Source organism: Aspergillus clavatus, genomic scaffold (genome assembly GCF_000002715.2).
Source record: "Aspergillus clavatus NRRL 1 1099423829802 genomic scaffold, whole genome shotgun sequence".
In the NCBI taxonomy this organism is placed as follows: domain Eukaryota; kingdom Fungi; phylum Ascomycota; class Eurotiomycetes; order Eurotiales; family Aspergillaceae; genus Aspergillus; species Aspergillus clavatus.
The window spans coordinates 1,026,288-1,045,908 of record NW_001517097.1 but is presented as its reverse complement, the minus strand read 5'-3'; the positions used below and the strand labels follow the sequence as shown (position 1 = coordinate 1,045,908).

At 50.9% G+C, this 19,621-nt stretch overlaps 8 protein-coding genes across 8 annotated transcripts, besides 5 other annotated features; 2 read left to right on the top strand and 6 right to left on the bottom strand.

Moving 5' to 3' along the window:
• Nucleotides 1-549: 549 nt before the first annotated feature.
• ACLA_036970 (DNA primase subunit PRI1) lies at nucleotides 550-2,207 on the bottom strand (the record flags this gene model as incomplete). Its single annotated transcript, XM_001270917.1, has 3 exons — nucleotides 550-1,666; nucleotides 1,724-1,918; nucleotides 1,975-2,207. The coding sequence occupies 3 exons, from the start codon at nucleotides 2,205-2,207 to the stop codon at nucleotides 550-552; spliced, it is 1,545 nt and encodes a 514-aa protein (XP_001270918.1).
• Nucleotides 2,208-3,922: 1,715 nt separating this feature from the next.
• On the top strand, nucleotides 3,923-5,562 carry cspA (putative cell surface protein; the record flags this gene model as incomplete). Its single annotated transcript, XM_001270916.1, has 2 exons — nucleotides 3,923-4,184; nucleotides 4,241-5,562. The coding sequence occupies 2 exons, from the start codon at nucleotides 3,923-3,925 to the stop codon at nucleotides 5,560-5,562; spliced, it is 1,584 nt and encodes a 527-aa protein (XP_001270917.1).
• Nucleotides 4,459-4,604: a microsatellite.
• Nucleotides 4,813-4,935: a microsatellite.
• Nucleotides 4,852-5,276: a microsatellite.
• Nucleotides 4,852-5,280: a microsatellite.
• Nucleotides 5,285-5,368: a microsatellite.
• A 770-nt stretch (nucleotides 5,563-6,332) lies between the features above and the next one.
• Nucleotides 6,333-8,004, bottom strand: ACLA_036950 (threonine synthase THR4; the record flags this gene model as incomplete). The annotated part of the gene is made up of 2 exons (XM_001270915.1): nucleotides 6,333-7,889; nucleotides 7,951-8,004. 2 exons carry the CDS (start codon nucleotides 8,002-8,004, stop codon nucleotides 6,333-6,335), a joined length of 1,611 nt encoding a protein of 536 aa, XP_001270916.1.
• Nucleotides 8,005-8,410: 406 nt separating this feature from the next.
• ACLA_036940 (putative AP-1 adaptor complex subunit beta) lies at nucleotides 8,411-11,065 on the bottom strand (the record flags this gene model as incomplete). The annotated part of the gene is made up of 7 exons (XM_001270914.1): nucleotides 8,411-8,870; nucleotides 8,929-9,290; nucleotides 9,347-9,915; nucleotides 9,974-10,611; nucleotides 10,677-10,808; nucleotides 10,902-10,922; nucleotides 10,989-11,065. The coding sequence occupies 7 exons, from the start codon at nucleotides 11,063-11,065 to the stop codon at nucleotides 8,411-8,413; spliced, it is 2,259 nt and encodes a 752-aa protein (XP_001270915.1).
• A 1,286-nt stretch (nucleotides 11,066-12,351) lies between these two features.
• On the bottom strand, nucleotides 12,352-13,928 carry ACLA_036930 (epoxide hydrolase family protein; the record flags this gene model as incomplete). Its single annotated transcript, XM_001270913.1, has 6 exons — nucleotides 12,352-12,657; nucleotides 12,717-12,837; nucleotides 12,892-13,078; nucleotides 13,190-13,462; nucleotides 13,521-13,654; nucleotides 13,708-13,928. 6 exons carry the CDS (start codon nucleotides 13,926-13,928, stop codon nucleotides 12,352-12,354), a joined length of 1,242 nt encoding a protein of 413 aa, XP_001270914.1.
• A 515-nt stretch (nucleotides 13,929-14,443) lies between these two features.
• On the top strand, nucleotides 14,444-15,773 carry ACLA_036920 (uncharacterized protein; the record flags this gene model as incomplete). Its single annotated transcript, XM_001270912.1, has 2 exons — nucleotides 14,444-14,655; nucleotides 14,720-15,773. The coding sequence occupies 2 exons, from the start codon at nucleotides 14,444-14,446 to the stop codon at nucleotides 15,771-15,773; spliced, it is 1,266 nt and encodes a 421-aa protein (XP_001270913.1).
• A 196-nt stretch (nucleotides 15,774-15,969) lies between these two features.
• rpnL (proteasome regulatory particle lid subunit rpnL) lies at nucleotides 15,970-16,890 on the bottom strand (the record flags this gene model as incomplete). Its single annotated transcript, XM_001270911.1, has 2 exons — nucleotides 15,970-16,248; nucleotides 16,327-16,890. 2 exons carry the CDS (start codon nucleotides 16,888-16,890, stop codon nucleotides 15,970-15,972), a joined length of 843 nt encoding a protein of 280 aa, XP_001270912.1.
• A 552-nt stretch (nucleotides 16,891-17,442) lies between these two features.
• On the bottom strand, nucleotides 17,443-19,060 carry ACLA_036900 (S53 family peptidase; the record flags this gene model as incomplete). Its single annotated transcript, XM_001270910.1, has 2 exons — nucleotides 17,443-17,491; nucleotides 17,562-19,060. The coding sequence occupies 2 exons, from the start codon at nucleotides 19,058-19,060 to the stop codon at nucleotides 17,443-17,445; spliced, it is 1,548 nt and encodes a 515-aa protein (XP_001270911.1).
• Nucleotides 19,061-19,621: the final 561 nt, after the last annotated feature.

Below are 19,621 nucleotides of genomic sequence, written 5' to 3'. Positions count from 1 at the left end.
GGCGACAGATCTCCGAGTCTCACAATCTCCATGCCATCCCTGCTTTGAAGTCCGTGATCGGACCCCGTGTACATTGTATCAAAATCCATTGGGAAAGTCTACAAGTAGTTGTTACCTGACCCTATATGCCTGTATCAATATAGAAACGAATTGAGGACCATTTTTTGTAGTTCATCGAAAATCTTCGGTGTGTCCCGTTTGCCAAGCCCTACAAGACACCATCAGCTGGCGATGTCAATCAATCCATCGTCTCCAAAGCTTCCTTGAGGGCCATTTGTCAGAAGCACCGGTCAACTACTATCCAACCTCTCCTCAGATGTTAACCATATCCAAGGGGAGCTACAAGATAGTCCTTGGGCTATCCTACCCAGGTGTTTTTGAAAGTTTTTGCAGCTGCAAATGTGAAATCAATTATATTTAGGTATGACCAAGCACGAGCGCCTCTACTTCGCCAAAGACATGACCCACCAGACCGCTAAAAACACATATCCAGAAAATCCCATACAAAAACTCAATCATGCAGCAGAAGAATGAAGAATACTAACGATATCAGAACTCCATGCTGTCGGATTTGACCTCAACGGCATCCTCGCTCCCGCGTTTATTCCCCCGCTCCTCTTTGTTCAGCGCAGCGATAAACGAGCGGAAGTAATCAATATACGGCTTCAAGCTCGTCTTCTCGTAGTCTTGCAGCTTGCGGTTACCTTGGGAACCATTTCCTTCACCCTCGGCATCTTCGGTAGTTGCGTTGCCGTTTGAGTGTTCCGCATCCCAGGCATCGATCTCTGCCAGCAATTCGGTGACTGTCGGAACCGAAAGGGGATCAAAATCCTCAGCTTTCTTTGCGTCGAGGGGAACACAGACACGACCGGTGCCTGGGTGCACGACGAAGGGACTCTTGAGCAAATGGATCATTTTCTTGCTGACTTCGGCATCCAGGCGTGGATAGGTGTATTCCAGAACGACATCCTGTTTGGCGTCCAGTAATGCGGACGTATTGAGTGTGTTGCTTCTACCCGTGCTGGCAAGTGCATCGATATCGGCCCATTTGCTGGTGCTGGACCGGTTTGGAGATGAATTCCATTTCTTGCGCAGGGCCGTATTGAGCTCCTTGTCAGGAAGTAATGCAAGGAGTCGCTCTGCTTGCTCTGAGCTTCCGAACGTATCCTGGTCCACAAGCGTAGTCTCAGCGAAGAACGGTGCGAGGATGTCCAAGCTGCGGGACATGTGCGGATGCAGCGGCCGTTTCATATTCACGCGCTTCCCGCTCTGCGCTCCTCCTCTCACAACTTCGAGGTAGCCAGCGATGGCTCTTCGTCGATCATCCGGAAGGCTGCGCGCACGCGGATCGCACACCCAAGCGTGGGCACCACGACGTCCTGAGTATACCCAGAGAATGTGTTCGAAACCAAAGTCCTCCCGCAATGCTGTATCGATAACTTTGATGGCCATGGTCACAAAGGCCCAGCATTTCCGGCAGATATTTGCCTTTTCACAGCAAGAACGAATATCGTCGTAATCTGTTAAATCGATATCGAAAACCAGTTCTTTGGAGACCGGCTTCATCTGACCACCGCGTAATGTTTTGCGGTCCCGGGGGTTTGCGTTGTAGACGGGGCCGATCTCAAAACGCGAGGGGTTCATCCTCAAGATATCCTTACGGAACCTGCGAAAGATATTGGTTAGATGCGTCGACCTTTTGCTTCTCCTCCTTGTTACTCACAAATCTGCCGTCGCATATGATTGATATCGAAGATAAGCATCATTCTGAAGAGTGAGTGCAAATTCACGGTTGCCGAAGTCCGGCGAGGGAATAATCCCGTGGTTCAACCATTGAAATAGATAGCGGAATGGGAAGAGACGCTGGTAGAAGGCAAGCATTATATCAGTGTCGACCTGAGCCGATTGCGGGGTGGATCTGAAAACGTATTCGCGTGAGTCTCATGCTTGAAGATCGAAGTAAATTGCGCTTACTCTGCCACAGCTGCACCGATCGAAATTTTCGGGTTCGGAGCGCTGGATGTTGGGAATTCTTCATCATCTTCTGAATCACTGAACATGTCCTCCAGCCGCACTCCAGTTGTCTGGTTCTCGCGCGCGGCCGGTACCTTGTCTTCTGTAGATACCTCTGCCGTAGGGGCATCGGGAAGAATCTCCTCATCATGGTCGCGAGCGGGAGACCCTTGCGGAGATTCCGAGTGTGGCATCTTGGGTGTTTGTGGTGATAATAGTATGTCGGTGAGTGCTGATTCCTCTGCCTTGCGGTCTCAATCCATTAACGCGAGACGCGTCTGGAACGCGTGATACCAATGGAGCGCTGGACCTCCGGGTGACCGATATCAGCCCTAGCCCTAATCGCCAATAGATAAGATATGATCTCGATAAGAAATTTGCACGTGCCGTAGCCTTATCAAGTTATCATATATTGTATAGATCAGCCGCAAACGGCCGACTGTCCTGACACCTTCCCATGCAACTGCAGACTCGTCAGGCACAACCTCTGTCTCCCCTTTCCTACTTCCGCTTGCAGCATTTTCAAGCTCGGCTCAACCTGGAGACTGTCAAAGTTTTCCTCTCCTTCGCTCCTCTGTCCCACAGTTTGAATGATGCCTACATTTGCCCTGATTCTCTCGGCGTGGTGGAATGGATCCTCTTCCAATGCACCAAGAGCTCCACTAATTCTCAGCGTACTTTGTTCCTTGAATCGCTGTTGCTATGATCCATTGGCTGCCGCTCGATTTATTCAGGGTCTGATACGCGTCACTTCGAGCATGGGCCTGATGAAAGTCTGAATCTACGGTGCTTGGGGCTACTAGTCGGTATTCGATCACAGGAACTCTTTCCAACATATGAGAACCATCGCGTATCCGAAGGTCTACTGCCTATAGCATGACCGTGGGCCTCGGCCAATGTTACTCATTTGACTTCAGTACCTTTCGCTTCTTTCTTACTAATTCTCTCATCAAGCTACAACAGGGGTTGCAGAGGAGTACCTATCAGGTCTCCACATTCCAGGACAGCTTTAGTTACAAGCGTGGTCCGATCGTCCCAAGCTTGGAGTCTGTCAATAGCGCCACCGGCCGAGATACCAAATCATCTATGCCTTTGCATTTGTCTTCAGAAGACTGGCCTGATTAGAGCTCACCCTTTGTAGAACGCATGGCCGGATGACGGATTATGCCATAGCACTTACATGTGTTCATGAAAGCCATGAAGTCATGAAAACAACGGCTTACCGCTGCGAGGCTTTCTTCATTCAGATTCTCATGATTTCTTAAAAAGACTGCATTGATAGGCCTATGTGCCTTGGGATGTTTGATTCTCCACTTCGCAATTCTGGGGCTATGTTACCTTCATCTCTCCGCTATACTCGTGACGCCATCATTGCTGGTGGCTGAACTTCAAAGAAGTCTCCTCATGAGGCCCCAGTCTTTCGCAGCGTGGAGTGGATATCCAGGTTTCTCACCCGAATGAAACTCTGAAATGTCACACTGGATGTTGTGATTTTGACAAACCATGGCTCCTATCTACTCGTCCCTGTCGATAACATTACATCGGTACCTCTGTTACCCATGGTCGAGAGTCAATCGTCGCCCATGTCTCCTCACAGTTCCCAGGCAATTCATATTCGCACCACTCCAAATCAGAGATAGATTGTCATCATCGTTGACCATGGGTACAAAGGTGCTACCATTATCATGATTGATTGATCTCATGAAAACGGTAAGTGCCTCCATCCTCAAGATATAAAGTCGACTCTCTCCTGCGAGTATTCTCTGATTCTTCACTTTTTTCTTTTACCTCACCACTGAAGAAAGGTCGCTCGCTTCTTCCTTCGTTTCCCTTCTTCCTTCCTTCTGGTTTTCGTTCAGTGCTGTTTAGAAACTGCTGTCTCAAAAAGATACAAAAGAAAAACACCAAAATGGTCAAGGCCGGTGTTGCACTCGTGGCTTTTGCTGGCCCAGCTTTTGCAGGGGTCATTGGGACCGGGAGCCATGACCAGGTAAGCCTTTTGGCGCAAGCTTGCCCTTCATGTTCTATCATGCTAACACGAGAGAACTCCAAGCCGCATGTTGGTCCGACTGCCCCCATCAAGCCACCAAGCAACTCTGAAAAGTGGACCACCACTACTGAGCCTCATTGGGTCACCAAGACAACCACCTTCGTGACCACTTCCTGCCCAGGTATGAGACTAGCCCTGACTGATCTCTTTACAGCTTGTATCTGATGTCTATCGCAGTGACCCATTCTACTGTCACTTCTGGCACGAAGACTCTGACGGTCCCTATCACACTGACTGAGACTGTGACTTTGACCACCACCACTGTCTGTGACCTGAACACTGAGCCGCCAGAGGTTATTGTCCCCACTGGAGTTGTGACTACTAAACCTCTGGTCCCGACCTCTGTCACGACCACAGAGACAGTGTGCACTACTTGCCACCACAACAACACAACTGTCCCGCCTCATTCGAGTACCTATGTTCCAGGCCACAACACTACTATTGTGCCCCCTCACTCGACCACCCAGGTCCCAGGTCACAATACTACTATTGTCCCGCCTCACTCGACCACCCAGATTCCGGGTCACAACACTACCATTGTGCCCCCAGGAACCACCAACGGTACTATTGTTGTTCCCCCAACAAGTGTGCCCAGCCACAACACCACTGTGATCCCCCCTGCACCTGTCCCAACCCAGAATCCTGGCCAGAACAACACCGTTGTGCCCATCCCACCCAAGCCTGCTCCTTTCACCAACTCCACTGTTCCATCAGTGCCCACAGTGCAGCCGGTCCCTGTTCCCCCAGTCGTTCCTGGCCAGCCCTCTGTTCCTGGCCAGCCATCCGTTCCTGGACAGCCTTCCATTCCTGGACAGCCTTCTACTCCTGGACAGCCCTCTACTCCTGGTCAGCCTTCCCTGCCTGGCCAGCCTGGTGTTCCCGAGCAGCCATCTACTCCTGGACAACCCTCCGTTCCTGGACAGCCCTCTACTCCTGGACAGCCCTCTACTCCTGGTCAGCCCTCTACTCCTGGACAGCCCTCTACTCCTGGACAGCCCTCTACTCCTGGACAGCCCTCTACTCCTGGTCAGCCCTCTACTCCTGGTCAGCCCTCTACTCCTGGTCAGCCCTCTACTCCTGGTCAGCCCTCTGCTCCTGGACAACCCTCCGTTCCTGGACAACCCTCTACTCCTGGACAGCCTGGTGTTCCCGAGCAGCCTTCCACTCCTGGACAGCCTTCCACTCCTGGTCAGCCTTCCACTCCTGGTCAGCCTTCCGTGCCTGGCCAGCCTGGTGTTCCTGAGCAGCCCTCGACTCCTGGCCAGCCTGGTGTCCCTGAGCACCCCTCTACTCCTGGCCAGCCTGCCGCCCCTGGTGAGTCTTCGGTTCCCGGCCACCCGGAAACCCCTGCTCCTTCTGCTTCGCCCGCTCAGCCTTCTGGTGTCTCGCCGGTGTCGCCTTCGGAATCTTCCCATCCCTTCACTGGCTCCGCCGCCCAGAGCTTCAAGCCCGCTGCCGGCCTCCTGGCTGGTGTCATGGGTCTCATGCTCCTGCTCTAAATTACTCATTTTCAGCAATGAGACAGTTGGGCGTCGTGGAGGTAGGAAGTTTCTCTCTCCGATAGTTTTGAACTTTTCGTGAATGCTTCTGATCTGCTCTCGTTTTTGTGATCTGATGTTCCCAAACTGGACAATTAATACATTCAAGAGTCGGTTCGTTTGGCTCATGGGATCTGCCTGAGTTTTGGTTCGTCAGATACTACCTATAGTAATAGTAATATAATGGGGGCGATGCGAGTACATTGCATTTTTCTTTTTAATAGAATGTTTATCTAAAAGTCATCTTCAATAACATAACAAAAGAAGTTTCAATGTGTTATACTCCTTGAACCCTTATCATCATAATCATAGGTTGTAACCAAATCCTCTTTCTCTTGAACATACACTGAAATAGGCGGACATATACACCTTGTCTTGTTCAAGTTAGTTAACCAGCAGAGCATTAATTTCTAACTGGTTTCATGGACTCCAATCCGCACAACTGCAGAGAAAGTCCTATCTAGTTGTATCTAACACTACATGCCACAAACATGGAAACATGGAATCAGGGCCGCAGTATCATAATCTCGCTCAGGCGGATATTTCGGTTCATTATGACTCTATGATCTAGAGATGCTCTATGCGCTGAGAGGAGAGGATAACCTCCAACCAAAGGATGAGGCTAGTCAAATCCATTCCTTCAACCTAACTTTTATTGAGATGAAACCGGGAAAAGATAATTGGGAGTATATATGACATGACAAAATCTAAAACAAAAACAAATGGTTTGCTCACCGCAAGCCCTGCAGCTCCTGCTCCACCTCCGCCTTGACGACTTCGCGGACACCCACCCAGCCGGCGCCGGCGCGGACAGGGGTGACTCTGCTTTCCCGCTGCTCGAGCCCAACAAACTCCTGGGGAAGAACCTCGGTGAAATCGTAGCCATCCTCATCACGCAGGGCCAGGTCGACGGCGCTGGCGAACTTGGCCGGATGAGCCGTGGAGAGCGAGATGTGCTTGATCTCGGGGTTCTGCTCGATCGAGCGCAGGGACGCGCGCACGCCGACGGCGGTGTGGGGATCGAGGATGTAGCCGCCCGTCTTAGAGCTCTTGGCGCTGCCGTCGCCGAGGTTGGAGGGGAAGCAGGAGGTGTAGGTGGACTTGATCTGAGCGATGGTCTCGTCGTTGTTGACACGCTCGCTCTCGAACTCGGCCTTGGCAGCGGCGAGGACGGCCTCGGGGACGCGGAAACCGCCCTTGGTCTTGAGCGCGGTGAGCCAGTCGCTGATGCTCTCGCAAGCGTGCTTGCGTCTCTCGTCGGCGGAGCTTGTGCCATCCGTCTGGAAGGCCAAGAACCAGAGAAGACGCTCGAAGTTGCTGCTGACGAGAATGTCCATGGCAGGGCTGTGCGTCTCCTTGACACCCTCGGCCTCAGTGGTATTCTTGGTGTACTGGCCGCCGCTGCGGAAGAAGCGGTCCAAAATGTCGTTCTCGTTGGTAGCGATGACCAGTTTCTCAGCGGGGAGACCCATGCTCTTAGCGAACCAGCCGGCAAGGATGTCACCGAAGTTGCCCGAGGGCACGACAAAGCGCACCTTGGTGTCGCTGGAGAAACCAGGGGTCTTGGTCAGGGCAAAGTATGAGTAGAAGTAGTATGTGATCTGAGCCAGGATACGAGCCCAGTTGATAGAGTTGACAGCGGCCAGGTTGTGGGTGGAGTTGAGATCGGGGTCCGCAAACAGCGCCTTGACAATGTCCTGGCAATCGTCGAAGGAGCCTTCAACGGTCAGGTTGTGTACATTGGCATCCAGCACTGTTGTCATCTGAGCCTGCTGGATAGGCGACACCCTTCCGGTGGGGAAAAGAATGAAGATGGAGACATCCTTCTTGCCGCGAAGACCATAGATGGCGGCAGAGCCAGTATCTCCACTCGTGGCGCCAATGACAGTCAGATGGTGTCTATCCTTACCCTCCTTGCCCTTGTTCTTGCGCACGAGGAAATATTCGAACAGATTGCCAAGGAATTGAAGCGCGACATCCTTGAAGGCGAATGTTGGGCCGTGGAACAGCTCGAGCAGGTACAGGTTGCGCTTTCCGTCCAATTCGACCAGAGGGGTGCGTTCAGGGTGGCGGAACGTGGCATACGAGCGTCTGATGATATCCTTGAGGTCTTCGGAAGGGATTTCGCTCGATGAGATGTACAACGACATGATACGGAAAGCAAGATCTTCGAAGCTCAGATCACGCCACTCAGTCTCCCATCCCTCTGGGAGGGACGGAATCTCTTCGGGGATGAACAAGCCGCCATCAGAGGCCAGTCCCTTGAGAACGACATCTTCAAAGGACAGCTGGAAGTTTATTCAATTAGCAAAAGCACAAGGAGAGAGCGAAACAGAGCACGGTACATACCCCATAAGAGGCACCCCGCGTGCTAAGATACTTTTGCGAAAGAGTGTGAGACATGGCAGGCTAGAAGGAAATGAAGGCGATAGAAGAAAGTCTGACACAATCACAGTGACCTCTCCGTACACAACTTCAGAACAGGTCAGATATTCAATGGATGCAAAAACACAGAGAAGGGGGCCAACTGTCGCGATGATTCATCCCACTTCAAACTTATCTTTTGGACCCTCGCAGCGCCGCGGGGAGGACTTGTCCCATTCCGGCACTAGCGCCGCCGACAACGGCAGCCGGAAATCACGTGCATAAATGGTTGGTGACTGTGTTGAGTCTTGGCATTTTGTCCCTATTGCAGAGAGATACAAGCGAGGGTGGAAAAGGAAGCTATGTAGAATGTAAATAGTACTAATCTGAGTGCCTCACAGGCCGGCTTCTAAACGACACAAACGGACGCCCCTCTCTCCACTCATCAAAACAGTGACAGGATGTCCTCGTTCGTCTTTCTTTGCTGATTGGCCTCGGGGGAAGGTGATGTGGTGTTGGCCGAAAGATCAAGACCGGCAAATCCATTCATGAGATCGGCAGTGGCGCCACTGCCACTACCATTAGGGGCTGCGGTGTTGGCTGATGCGGCGGCGCCGCCACTGTCGCCGAACACCCCTAGGAGGTCATCCAGGTTGTTGCTGGGCTGAGCCGGTGCACCAACGGCAGGAGATTCTACCCGAACAGGGGTACCAGCAAGACCTTCAAGACCAGACATTCCACTGGGCGGTTCCTTCTGGGCCGAAGCTGGTGCCCCACCGTCAAAATCGATATCCAGAAGGTTTTCCATATTATTCTGGGATTGTGGTGGAGGCGTAGCACCTGTAACTGCCGCGGCGGCGGCTGCAGCAGCCAATGGGTTCTCGCGAGCATTTTGAATTTGTTCCCTGTTCCAAGATGTCAGCTCTGGTGAAGAAAAAGGCGAGAAAAAGGATTGGCACGTACTCGATAGCAGCCCGTTGCACGGCGTCTGCGCCGAATCTGCCCTGGCCGACGAATTGCTCTGGAGGCTTGTGGTAGACAGATGCCAGGGTTGAAAGCTCACTGATGAGTTGATCAAGAAGAGTGGGAGGTAGAGAATGAATAGTAGTGACAATAGGAGGCTTTTGGGAGAGAACGATGTTTTTGGTGGCATTGGGGTCACTCGTGTTGGACAGCAGACGCCAGTAAACATAGGCTCGGTCCCGAACGTCAGGGTTATCATTCTCCGCTGTTGCCGCCTGGAGCACTTTCTGAACAAGTCCCTGCGCCTTTTCGGGACGTTTGAGGAACAGCTTGACGACCGCTGTAAGGATCTGGAGTTGGGTCTAATAAAAGGATCTGTTAATTTTCATGATGTCGCAGTGCCAAGCAAGGAACTGACCTGGGAGAACTCCTCGTTGAACCCTTCCACAAACCCTGCCAGGATGTCACCAGCATTGCTGATCTTCTCTGCATACTCACCTACAATCCAAATGAGTGCAGCACGAGCGTTAGGCTCATCTAGTTCATCAATGCACTGGCAAAGAGTAGGAATGATGCCTTCGTATCCGGGGTATTTCCGGAAGATGTCTTTGATGACGACAATAGCTTCCTGTACAACGTAGTTCACCTTGGTGTTGATAAGATCCAATAATGTGTTGACACACTTCTCGCAGGCACTCTCAATCTTGATGGCAACTTGCCCAATCGCTCGAACTGCACGCCGCACGAAGTCCATGTCGACTTCTAATGCGTACTCCTTTAGTTCAGCCAGAAACTGATCGACATTGCGGTCGTTGGCTATCCGAACCATAATCTCGAGTTTTTGAAACTTGACATAGGGGGGGTCATTGTACTTGCAGAAAAAGACCCGCAATTCTTTGTTAAGGATGTCGGGTTGCTTTTGTAGGAGCAAATCGATATTCCGCAGGGCAACATATTGTACTTCCGGGGCGGAAGACACCAGAGTCACTAATAGTCGTCAGCACGCACTATCCATAAAAAAGGGGGTTTGGGTGACATGACGAACCAAGAGGGGGCGCCATTTTCTTCAAGTAGTTGGCCGAAAGATCCTGTTTGACGTTCTTCATATGGAGAAAAACGACTTTAACAGCCGCTAGGACCACACTTGGGTTTGCATGCTGGAATTGAGGCGCAACCCGTTCACATATGTGCTCTGACTCCGTAACATCGCTCGTCTTGTACTCCGCCAGAGTTGTCAAGATAGTAACCCGACCCCACTCCGTGCATTCGTTCAAAGCCATGAGCAATTTGCGCAGCGTATTAGATGCCACCTGCAACGCTCGAGTTTCGGGGGCCGCATGTTGGATCTCAGAAAGGGCTGTTACGCAGTTCGCGACGACCATGGGATTCGGATCACCGATCATTTCTTGGAGCATCTCGAGGAAGCCGTTTTCCAGGCACAGGGAAGGATTCAGATCAAAGAGCTTCGCCACGCAAATTGCAGCCGTCTTTCGGACATAGGGCGACTCGTCCCGGAGAGTCTTGCGAAGTGGTTCCTCCATGTAATCCACCATCTTGTCCACTCGAATACATCCCATTGTTCTGATAGCCAATGCTCGAATCAAAGGATTGGGGTCTTCGGAGTCTTGTACGAACGTATTGACGGCGAGAATGCATAGGTCCGGATGAGACTTGGCGTAGTTCCTTTATATGATCAATCAAGGGTCAGAGGATGGGCGCAATCACCGATTGGAATCAGGAGCTCCCACATGAGATATAAATAAACAAGTTTCTTCTGTTCGAGATCACTGGTCGCAATGTTCTTGAGGACGTCGGGAAACAGAGCGGAAACATCCTTCCCCAGTGTCATCGCCATGATGGTCTTCTGAATGGCCTCCTTCCTGAGAAAGTGTTAAGATCGCGCTCGCATTCGTGTGGTGCGGGAGGCTTCAGCGAGAAGCCCTCCGAGAGCGTGCGAGGAGTATCCAACATACCGTTCATAAGCATACTGAGATCTATCATTTTTCGTCAGCAAAACGTTTCACCAAATCAAGCTCAAGCAAAAAGGGGAGACTCCGTACACAAGACCAGCTCGCAATTCAAACGTCTCTCCTTTTCTGGGCACCGCGAAAGCGCCCCGAATCCGACTCATCGCCATGTTGGTGATACAACAGCTTCAGCGACGACCAGGCCGCGCCTCCGCAAGCAGAATTATGATCGTTGGGAGGGAACGTGAGAGCTTCGTGGCGGACGACTGCGGGGAATTTGGCGGCGAGAGCTTCAGGGACAAGGTCGAGTCGGGGGTAAGTGATGAGGCAATGCCTGGCAAAGAGTTCGAATCTTTGTATCACACAGCCAGGGGTGTGGGGAAAATAGAATTATGAAAGACACAGTCCTCAAAAAGCGCCGAGAGGATGAAAAGCGCGGATGGTCTGGCCTGGCCTGGTCTAGGTCGAGTTGGTGTCTCTTGACTCTCTCTTCTCTGTTCTGGTGGTGGACCGAAAGCTGTCCACTAAACGCGGCTCAGGATTCCCCATGCCGGAACCACCGATCCATCGTCCACCCCGGCATTATTTGACTCTTGCATCTCTAGCTCTCTGCTCTATAGTCTGCGCTGGCTACTGAGCGAAATCATCCACTAAAGAAAGGAACCTAGTTCTATGGTAAGTCATCGCATCGTCGAAGAAACGTTCGGTCACTCACCATTATCGGCAGGCCAACCTTCCCAACCTACGTCGCCTGTTTGTCGAGGCCAGAACTGAGGCGGAGGAGAACGAGTATTCGAGGACAGCGGTATGTTGTCGCTACAGAACTCTGATCGATGGTCCAGTGCTGAATTTGATGCAGTTCTACAATCTCGTCCTTTTTATCTCCTCGGTCGCCGTCTTCAGCCTGGCAGCACAACGAATGAGTGGGCCAAAGTTAGGAAGATGAGAGGAGGCGCAAGAATAAACAAAACTAGGATTCATGGTATTACCAAGAACTGTGGCCTTTCGTGGATCGTGGAAACATAAACCCAGACCTCATCCTGGCAGCACACTTTCTCAGAGGGCCCAACGGCCGCTATCTGGCTACGAAATCCTTCCTCACAGACCGGCCCCGTTCCCCCACTTAGGCGCTGTTCTATCAATTCTGAGTATATATCTGAGGCAGGGGCTGCTTTGAGACGGTTCCATGCTCAGGCTGTCTGGTATGCCCCAATGTGACGTTCAGCAGTGGCATCATCCCTCTTGAAAGACAGCATTAAGTTGGATACAATTGAATCAGCGGTCACATACTATCATCGGATTACATACTATCATCGGACCCATCATTTATGACTGTGAAAGTGTCAAATACGACAATCTTGTCAGACTTGCAGAGACAAATACCGAAGCAGCTCTTCCAGTTTCATCAAACCACAACGCGAGATGTACAAGCAGAATGCTATCGACCACTCATAATCTACTTGGAGGGTGCAATACCTGGCCAAACCTGCTCGATAAACTCCGTCAAATCTTTCTTCAGGTCCTGTGGCCGCTCAAGCGCCGCAAAATGGCCACCCTGCGTGAAATTGGTCAGCTGGAAACTTCTAAAAGGGATCGAGGTCCATGCCTTCTGATGATCCTGAAAGAAGACTAAGTTCCCTGTAGTGGCTATCCAGGGCCTGGGGGCAGGGTAGAGTTCCTTGGGGAAATAGGAGAACCCAAATGGTTTATGGATGAAGTACCGGCCATTCAACTCAGATGTGAATCTTCTGTGTGGGAAGTCCTATCCATGTTCAACATGGTCAGCAAGCCGTCGATCTATTTTGAAAGGGAGATTCCGACCTCGCGGTAGAAATAGATGGCCCGCGGATACGTCTCAGTGAACCAGTACAACGAGACAAAGTCCAGGATCGTTTCCGATGGGAGAGGATCATCCACCCAATCCAAGAACTTCTCACCAACCCTAGTCGAATCCTGTCAGAAAGTTTTTTTTTGGGCCACGGGTTATCTGCCTTACCACGCCAGCAAAGCCATAGGATTGGTCGACAGTATATGGCCAATAGTGCTTGGTCTAGTGCCTTGTTCAATCGCATACGCAGTACCCGTTGTCATGAACTTATCCAGTCTCTCAACTCCTCGCTTCTCAGTGTCGGTCAGGTTCTCATCTGTCGAGCCCTGAGGGCGTGGAATGGTACAGAAATTCACTATCGCTGGTTGGTTACATTTCACGGGCAGCGGGAGACTCAAACTCACGGTGGGCCGCTTTCGTATGTTAGCATGCATATATCAAAGCCAACGTTAGACGGAGAATCAACCTTTGCAGCTTTCAAACTCCACGGCAAGCACCCTCGACAACCGGCTTCCAATGTCTCCTCCTTGGGTTACATAACCGGCTTCAAATCCGAGACCTTTCATCAATTGATCGAATACGCGGGCAACGTCAAAACTCGTGTATTCTCTGTCCAAGGGAGGACCGGAGGAGAATCCATAGCCAGGGAGTGATGGAACAATCAAATGGAAAGGCAATGTGTCGGGAGCGTATTCCTCCTTGAACAACTTGAGAATAGGGAGAAACTCAAGGAAACTTCCTATAGTCCAAGGGTCAGCATAATGCTACCAGTCAAAGCTTCACGTTTCTAGTTTCACCAGGCCATCCGTGAAGCAGAATCACGGGAATCGCGTCTGCCTTCTCGGAGAACAAGGCTGCGAAATGCAGTGTGACATCCTCAATCTTGGTTGTGAACTGAGGAAAGCCATTGATCCGAGTTTCAGTCTCTCTCCTGCATATATGTTAAGCAGCATCGAGGAGAGGAAGAAACATCCAAAGATATACCAGTCATAGCTATTCAACCACTTCTCTCGCATGGTGTTCAGCCAGTCTGATGTAACTCCATATCGACGATCCTGTTGCAAGTCTTCGTACGTAGGTGGTGCAAGCTTAGACAACTTCACCAGCGCTTTGAATTCGGAGATGTTCTCATCCGGAATGTCTACATGGAATGGATCCGGGGAGATCTTTGCAGAGGGAGGAAGCTTGCTGTATGGGATAGACATGGCTGTGGAATCACAAAGTACGAATGAGTTTCTTATATAGATTAACTAGTTGATCCTGACGCGAAGTTACGCTTGAGGAAATCGATGAGCTTATTTAACTACAGCGCTGAAAGATGACGATGACCGAGTCTGACCGTCGACTGATTATCAATCAAGCCAGCGATGCGGGGCAGGTTGAACAGGGCTGTAAGTGTCTGTCGACAATCATAACATGTCTATTTGATCCTAGTAGGAGGTCATCATCATGAGTGATTTTAATTCTATATACTAGGGGAGATGAGGCGGATGTAGAGCGAGATAGAGAAGAGATAAGATGATGATGATGAATTGAAGAATATCAACAAAGTGGTATTTTCACCGCCCACACTGCGTCTGGAGCAAATATCGTGATGGACTTTGAAGAGCGAAAGAACACAGACAATCAAGATTCTGGACGGACGATAGGAACTACATGAGGAAATAAAGCCGCAGAGACATACGAAGTAAAAGGAAAAAAACTGCACCACCGACTCACGATGTCAACACCAAGTATTCAGCATCCCAAGTCTGCAGCCACTATCTTCCTCGACCAACCACCAAGCTGCCTCCAATTCTGCCCTGCAGCTCCAAATCACTTCATCATAGGCACATACTTGCTATCCGAGAACAAGGATGACGATGGAACGGTCCACCAGACGAAGACGGGGAGCCTTCAACTGTGGACCATCGACCCCGTGAAGAATGAACTGTGAGAGCTTTCTTGCCATGCCGCTTCAAAAGGTCCCAGGCTGACCCTGCACGGCTATTATCAGTTCTCTCCTGCAGAGAGAACCCCTCCCATATGCCGTCTTTGATCTCCATTTCCATCCAAGAGATCCAAGCATCCTCGCTATTGCCACAAGTGCCGCCTCCGTGGCCCTCTTCCGCCTCTCCCCAGATCCCCAATTCACCCTCACCCATCTATGGACCCTTCCTGTGCACGAGGACCCTTCTATCCCGGCACTATTCTTGGCCTGGGCACCAGCGAAATGGTTCCAACGGGACCATCAAGACGGCTTCGCCGTGACATTCTCAGACGGCAGAACAAGCGTCTTTGGCACTCGTCCCGCCCTCACTGCCAACCAGGCAGACCTGTCAGAGCAATCCAACGTCACCGACCTAGGCGCCTTTGAAGCCACCCAGCAGATTGAGGTCTGGTTCGTGGCTCTGGCTTCACTCTCAGACCCATCAGCGGGAAGCAAAAATGCCAGCCTTCCCTATATGTTCACAGGCAACGACTTCGGATCGCTGCACACCAGGCAGTTTGGCAACGGCGAAGCATCGGCAGAGGAGGATCAGGAACTGTTGCCATCTCTCTTGCTTGACTACGATGACCGCGCGCGCCATCACACAGCGGGGGTAACGAGCATCCTTCCCCTACCTCTTCCGCTTAGCGAGGGCGCTCCGCTGCTGCTTACCGGTAGCTACGATGAATATCTGAGAGTGTATCACGCCACGCGCCGGGGCCAGGTACTTGCTGAGGTGTGTCTGGGCGGCGGAGTCTGGCGGTTGCAGATGCTCAAGACTGAGCAGGCCGTATCTCCGGAGGGCGCCGAGGAGTGGAGGTTTTTGGTGCTTGCGAGTTGTATGCATGCTGGGACAAGGGTGGTGAGGGTGACCTGTCAACCAACTGGGGCCGATGCAGACTCTAGCTGGAACATTGATGTTTTGGCCCAGTTTACGGAGCATGAGAGCATGAATTATGCCTCTGATGTGTGGAAAGCGGACGGTGGGTATGATCTGGAAGGCAGGGATATATCGGAGTTGGTTTGTGTATCTAGTAGCTTTTACGATCGAAGAGTGTGCATATGGAAGGTGGATCTATAGAGAGTTGACCTAAGTCAGAGGAGAAATAATCAGGGCCCCGGGGAAGGGGTAGTAGCATGATTGATTTGTCATGAGATAATAACGCTTGAACAGAATTCATGATGCACAGCGAGAGGTATAGAATTACAACCCCATCCGAAATCCGAGAGAAAGGCCAAAATTAAATGAAATTCATCGCATAGATCCTATCGATCTATTAGACGATCGTCTCCAATTCGCGAGCATAGCCTATCGTGTTCTCGATGACTGTGCTGCTTGCTACCAGAATATCCTTCTCGGACCGTGCCGCGGCCTCGGGTTCAACTGGGAAGTATATCCGTCCGTCACGGAGAACCCATCCCCGCTGCTGCGCAAACTCGATGACTGCGCCCTCGGAGTCGAGGAAGAGAAGGTTCTTGGCGTTGGAAATGGGGAGTGAAGGGTACGCCTTCTCAGAACAGTCAGCGATCTCACTGCGGATGGTACCGACAAGAACCTGTTGATTGTAAACCATTAGTCACAGTCCGACAGAAACCAAAAGGCCAAGCCACAAGAAAAGCACGGATAAGCATACGTTAGAAAATAGAGCAAAGTCCTCCGAAGGCACTCTCTCCGAGTTGGTCTCCTTCCACACCTTGTCGTAACTTCCTTCCATCAAGCTCCTCTCCAGATCAACAGGATATTTGATAAACGGGTCATCCTCCACGCGCTTGCCCTGCAGACTCGCCTCCTCGACCAGACCCTCCAAAACGGTGTGGAACGTAGTGCTGTCACCCATGCTCAACAGGAGCATCAGGTACAGCCCTGTGATCTTGCTGCGCTGACTCGTCCTCGTGTCGATCTTTGACGAAGTTGTGCTGTCCCTCTCAAGGTCGTAGAAAGGCTGCAGCTGCTGATAGTATCGTGTGAAGCCTTGGGCGTCGGTTTGTCTGATAGAGGCAAGGGCTCCCAGTTCGAGGACTTCACGGGCTAGAGCAATAAGCTCGGGCGACGTGGTAGATGTGGGAATGAGGGCATTCTGAAGGAGAAGGGTTCGCTTTGCGCGGCTGAGGAGGTTGTTGGCGGCATCGAGCTGCTTCCGGTTGAGAGCATTGTGAAGCTCTGAGATAATGGACCGAAGTTCCGTGCTGTTTGCCATGATGATGGTGTCTTATGCCTTGTTGGTCTTCTATGGGAGATATGTTCTAGAGCGCAGAAAAAAAAAAGTACCGTGTAATGCGGGAAGGCAAGTAAGTAGTCGTGATGGAGATACAGATGGAATCCAGTGGATGGTTGACGTTGTTGTCAGCTCCCAAGAGCTTCTCCAAGTGATGGTCTTGGCGGGCGGTCAATTGTGTCACGTGAATTGACGTATCCTGCTCCAGACATTTCTCTGGTAGTATACAGCTCCAACACACTTCAAGATGCTTGAACCTAAGCAATCTTTCAATAAAACACATTCGAATTCAAACAAACATATGTGCGAAATTCTTAATTATCTGTCACAATTTTGACCAGTGTCTGATACTGCGGTGTCCCAAGTCCAGTGACTGGATCCCACCCTAATGTGGCATTCCAACCAGCATATGGTACCAACTGTTTCCTGCCTGCGGTATAACAACCTGTTGAACCTCCATCAACGATGTCTGTGAATCCTTGATTTAGCGAATAGAGCCAGGGATTTAAAAAGCCTAGCCTGGGCCTGTTTCCCTCAAGACGCGCCCCGTTGAGTCTTGAGATTATAGCCGCAAATACGGGCGCTGAAGCACTATAGCCAGAGAAAGTCAGTATCCAACATCTTGTGCGGTGATATCTGTCTGAAAGACGAACCTTGTGCCGCCTATCTTCATCATTTTCCCATGATCGATGATGAGAAAGTTGAAGGCCTGAGCAGCAACGTCGGGTATTGCTCTTCCGCGTGGATTATAGAGGCCATTCCATCTTTCCCCAAGCTTGTCAAGGTAGCTCTGGACAGCCGTATCCTGATACGACGGGCGTGCAAACCGATCCGAAAACCCTCCACCTGAGAAGGCAATGGCTTTCTCAGGGTTGATCTGATGTGTGCCGCCAACCGCGGTGACAAAGGGGCAGGTTGCGGGAAAGACAGGCAAGAACCTTGCTCTCTTGGTTCCGTCGTTGGTGACGCATGGGGATCCGACACCAGAATCACCGCTACTGAAGATTACAGATACCCCGCGCGCCCCAAGTTGAGCAAAAAGATTGCAGGTCGCATTCGCAAATGATTCCGGAACGGTTTGTTCGTCCTCGCCATACGAGGTCGAAAGAACGGCGGGTAATTCCTCGTCTGGAAGGCTAAGAAGGTAATGCAGTTGATCAAGATAAGGCTCGGTATTTGTATCACGTGTTTTCAACCGTCCTCCCTCAGACACCTCCGGTCCATGGCCTCGTGTTGTATAGAATGTTCCTGGCGTGCTGTATGCCAAAGAATAGGCGTACTGTGTGTCCAGGCTCGCCTCGGTACTACCCAAGTACGAATCTTGCAGGTTAACTCCACCATTTATCGAGACCACGCTGAAATTGAATCCCGTTCGGTTGGGTGCAAATCTACGCATAAATTCCTCGAAATCACTGTAACGCGCGTACTGGTCTAGAAAGCCAGATACTCCCAGCTTGTTACGAGTGTCGGGTTTGACATCCGCGACGGGAATCCCATACAGCTGACGAAGACAACTCGGGGTAATCACTTCTGAGCAATCCGCAGACAGGTCTTTCTGAGTGGCGAGCGTCCCCTCAAAAAGCGACGGCTCTCCATGACGTATCGGTCGTCCAAAGCGGATTGTTGGCTGGATCGTCTGGATGGACGAGTGAATCTGCTTGGGAACAGAGTATTCGAGTGTTCTGATGACCATAGCCCCCGTCTCTTTGTGCTGAAAGGTATAGAAGCGCGTTTTCAGCATTTGTTCCGCGTGTGACACCGGGACCGTAAAAGTCACCCAGTTTCCATGATTTTCAATTGAATTCGCAGATACACTTTCTGCTTTCAGCCATGCGAGAACGTTGTCGAGTGTCTGCTCAGAAGGACGCAAGAACTCCTTGAGCTCATCTCGATTCATGTGATGTCCATAGCTTCGGTGTCCTGGCGTTGACATATCGATGACTCTCTTCTCGAATTCGGCTGTTTTGATCTGTTCCATTGCGAGTCGAAATCTCACCAGTTCAGAGCCTGGTGCTGCGTTGCGCTTTACCCAGTTTTCAGGCACATCGTGCAAATGCTCGACGACCGCATAGCTGGATAGTGCTGTGGCTTGCAGACGAAAGAAGGCTATCCAAATGGAGAGTATCAATGCCAGGGATGTAACTGAAAACATTACGACGGCGTTGAAGTACGTGCTCGCAACTGCGAAAAAAAGGTACGAGATGCACGTTGATATGGCTGAAGAGCGCTTCCTCGCTTTCTGGTGCGCAGCTGCTCTCTGTACGATGATTTCCCTCAAGTTATCAGATACTTGATGGCTTCGGCAGGTGCATTATGTCTTGGGACCATGTATTAGAAGAGGCACACAGAGTAAAAGCTTGTCTTTGTACTCTGTACACAGATGAATCTTCTTTGTGTCTAGTTGTGAATGAGATTATCAGAAGAAGGAAAAAAAAGAGCTATATATAGCCGAAAGGGGGAGGGTGCATCCTGAGACGCTCCAGATTCAACTGCCCTCCTCAGAATGCTCTACTCGACTCTATTGAGGGAGTCCTATAGAAGACCACTTTGGGCAAACGCATGCAACAAACACTATAGCCAATCATAGACTACAAGGCGGAATGCGAAAGTACCACTGCAAAATATTGCACAAAGAGATCATCTCTCATGAAATCAAAGATAGCAAATAGAAAGGGGGGTCACGTAGGCTCTTCTGTCTTGGTCCTATGAAGTT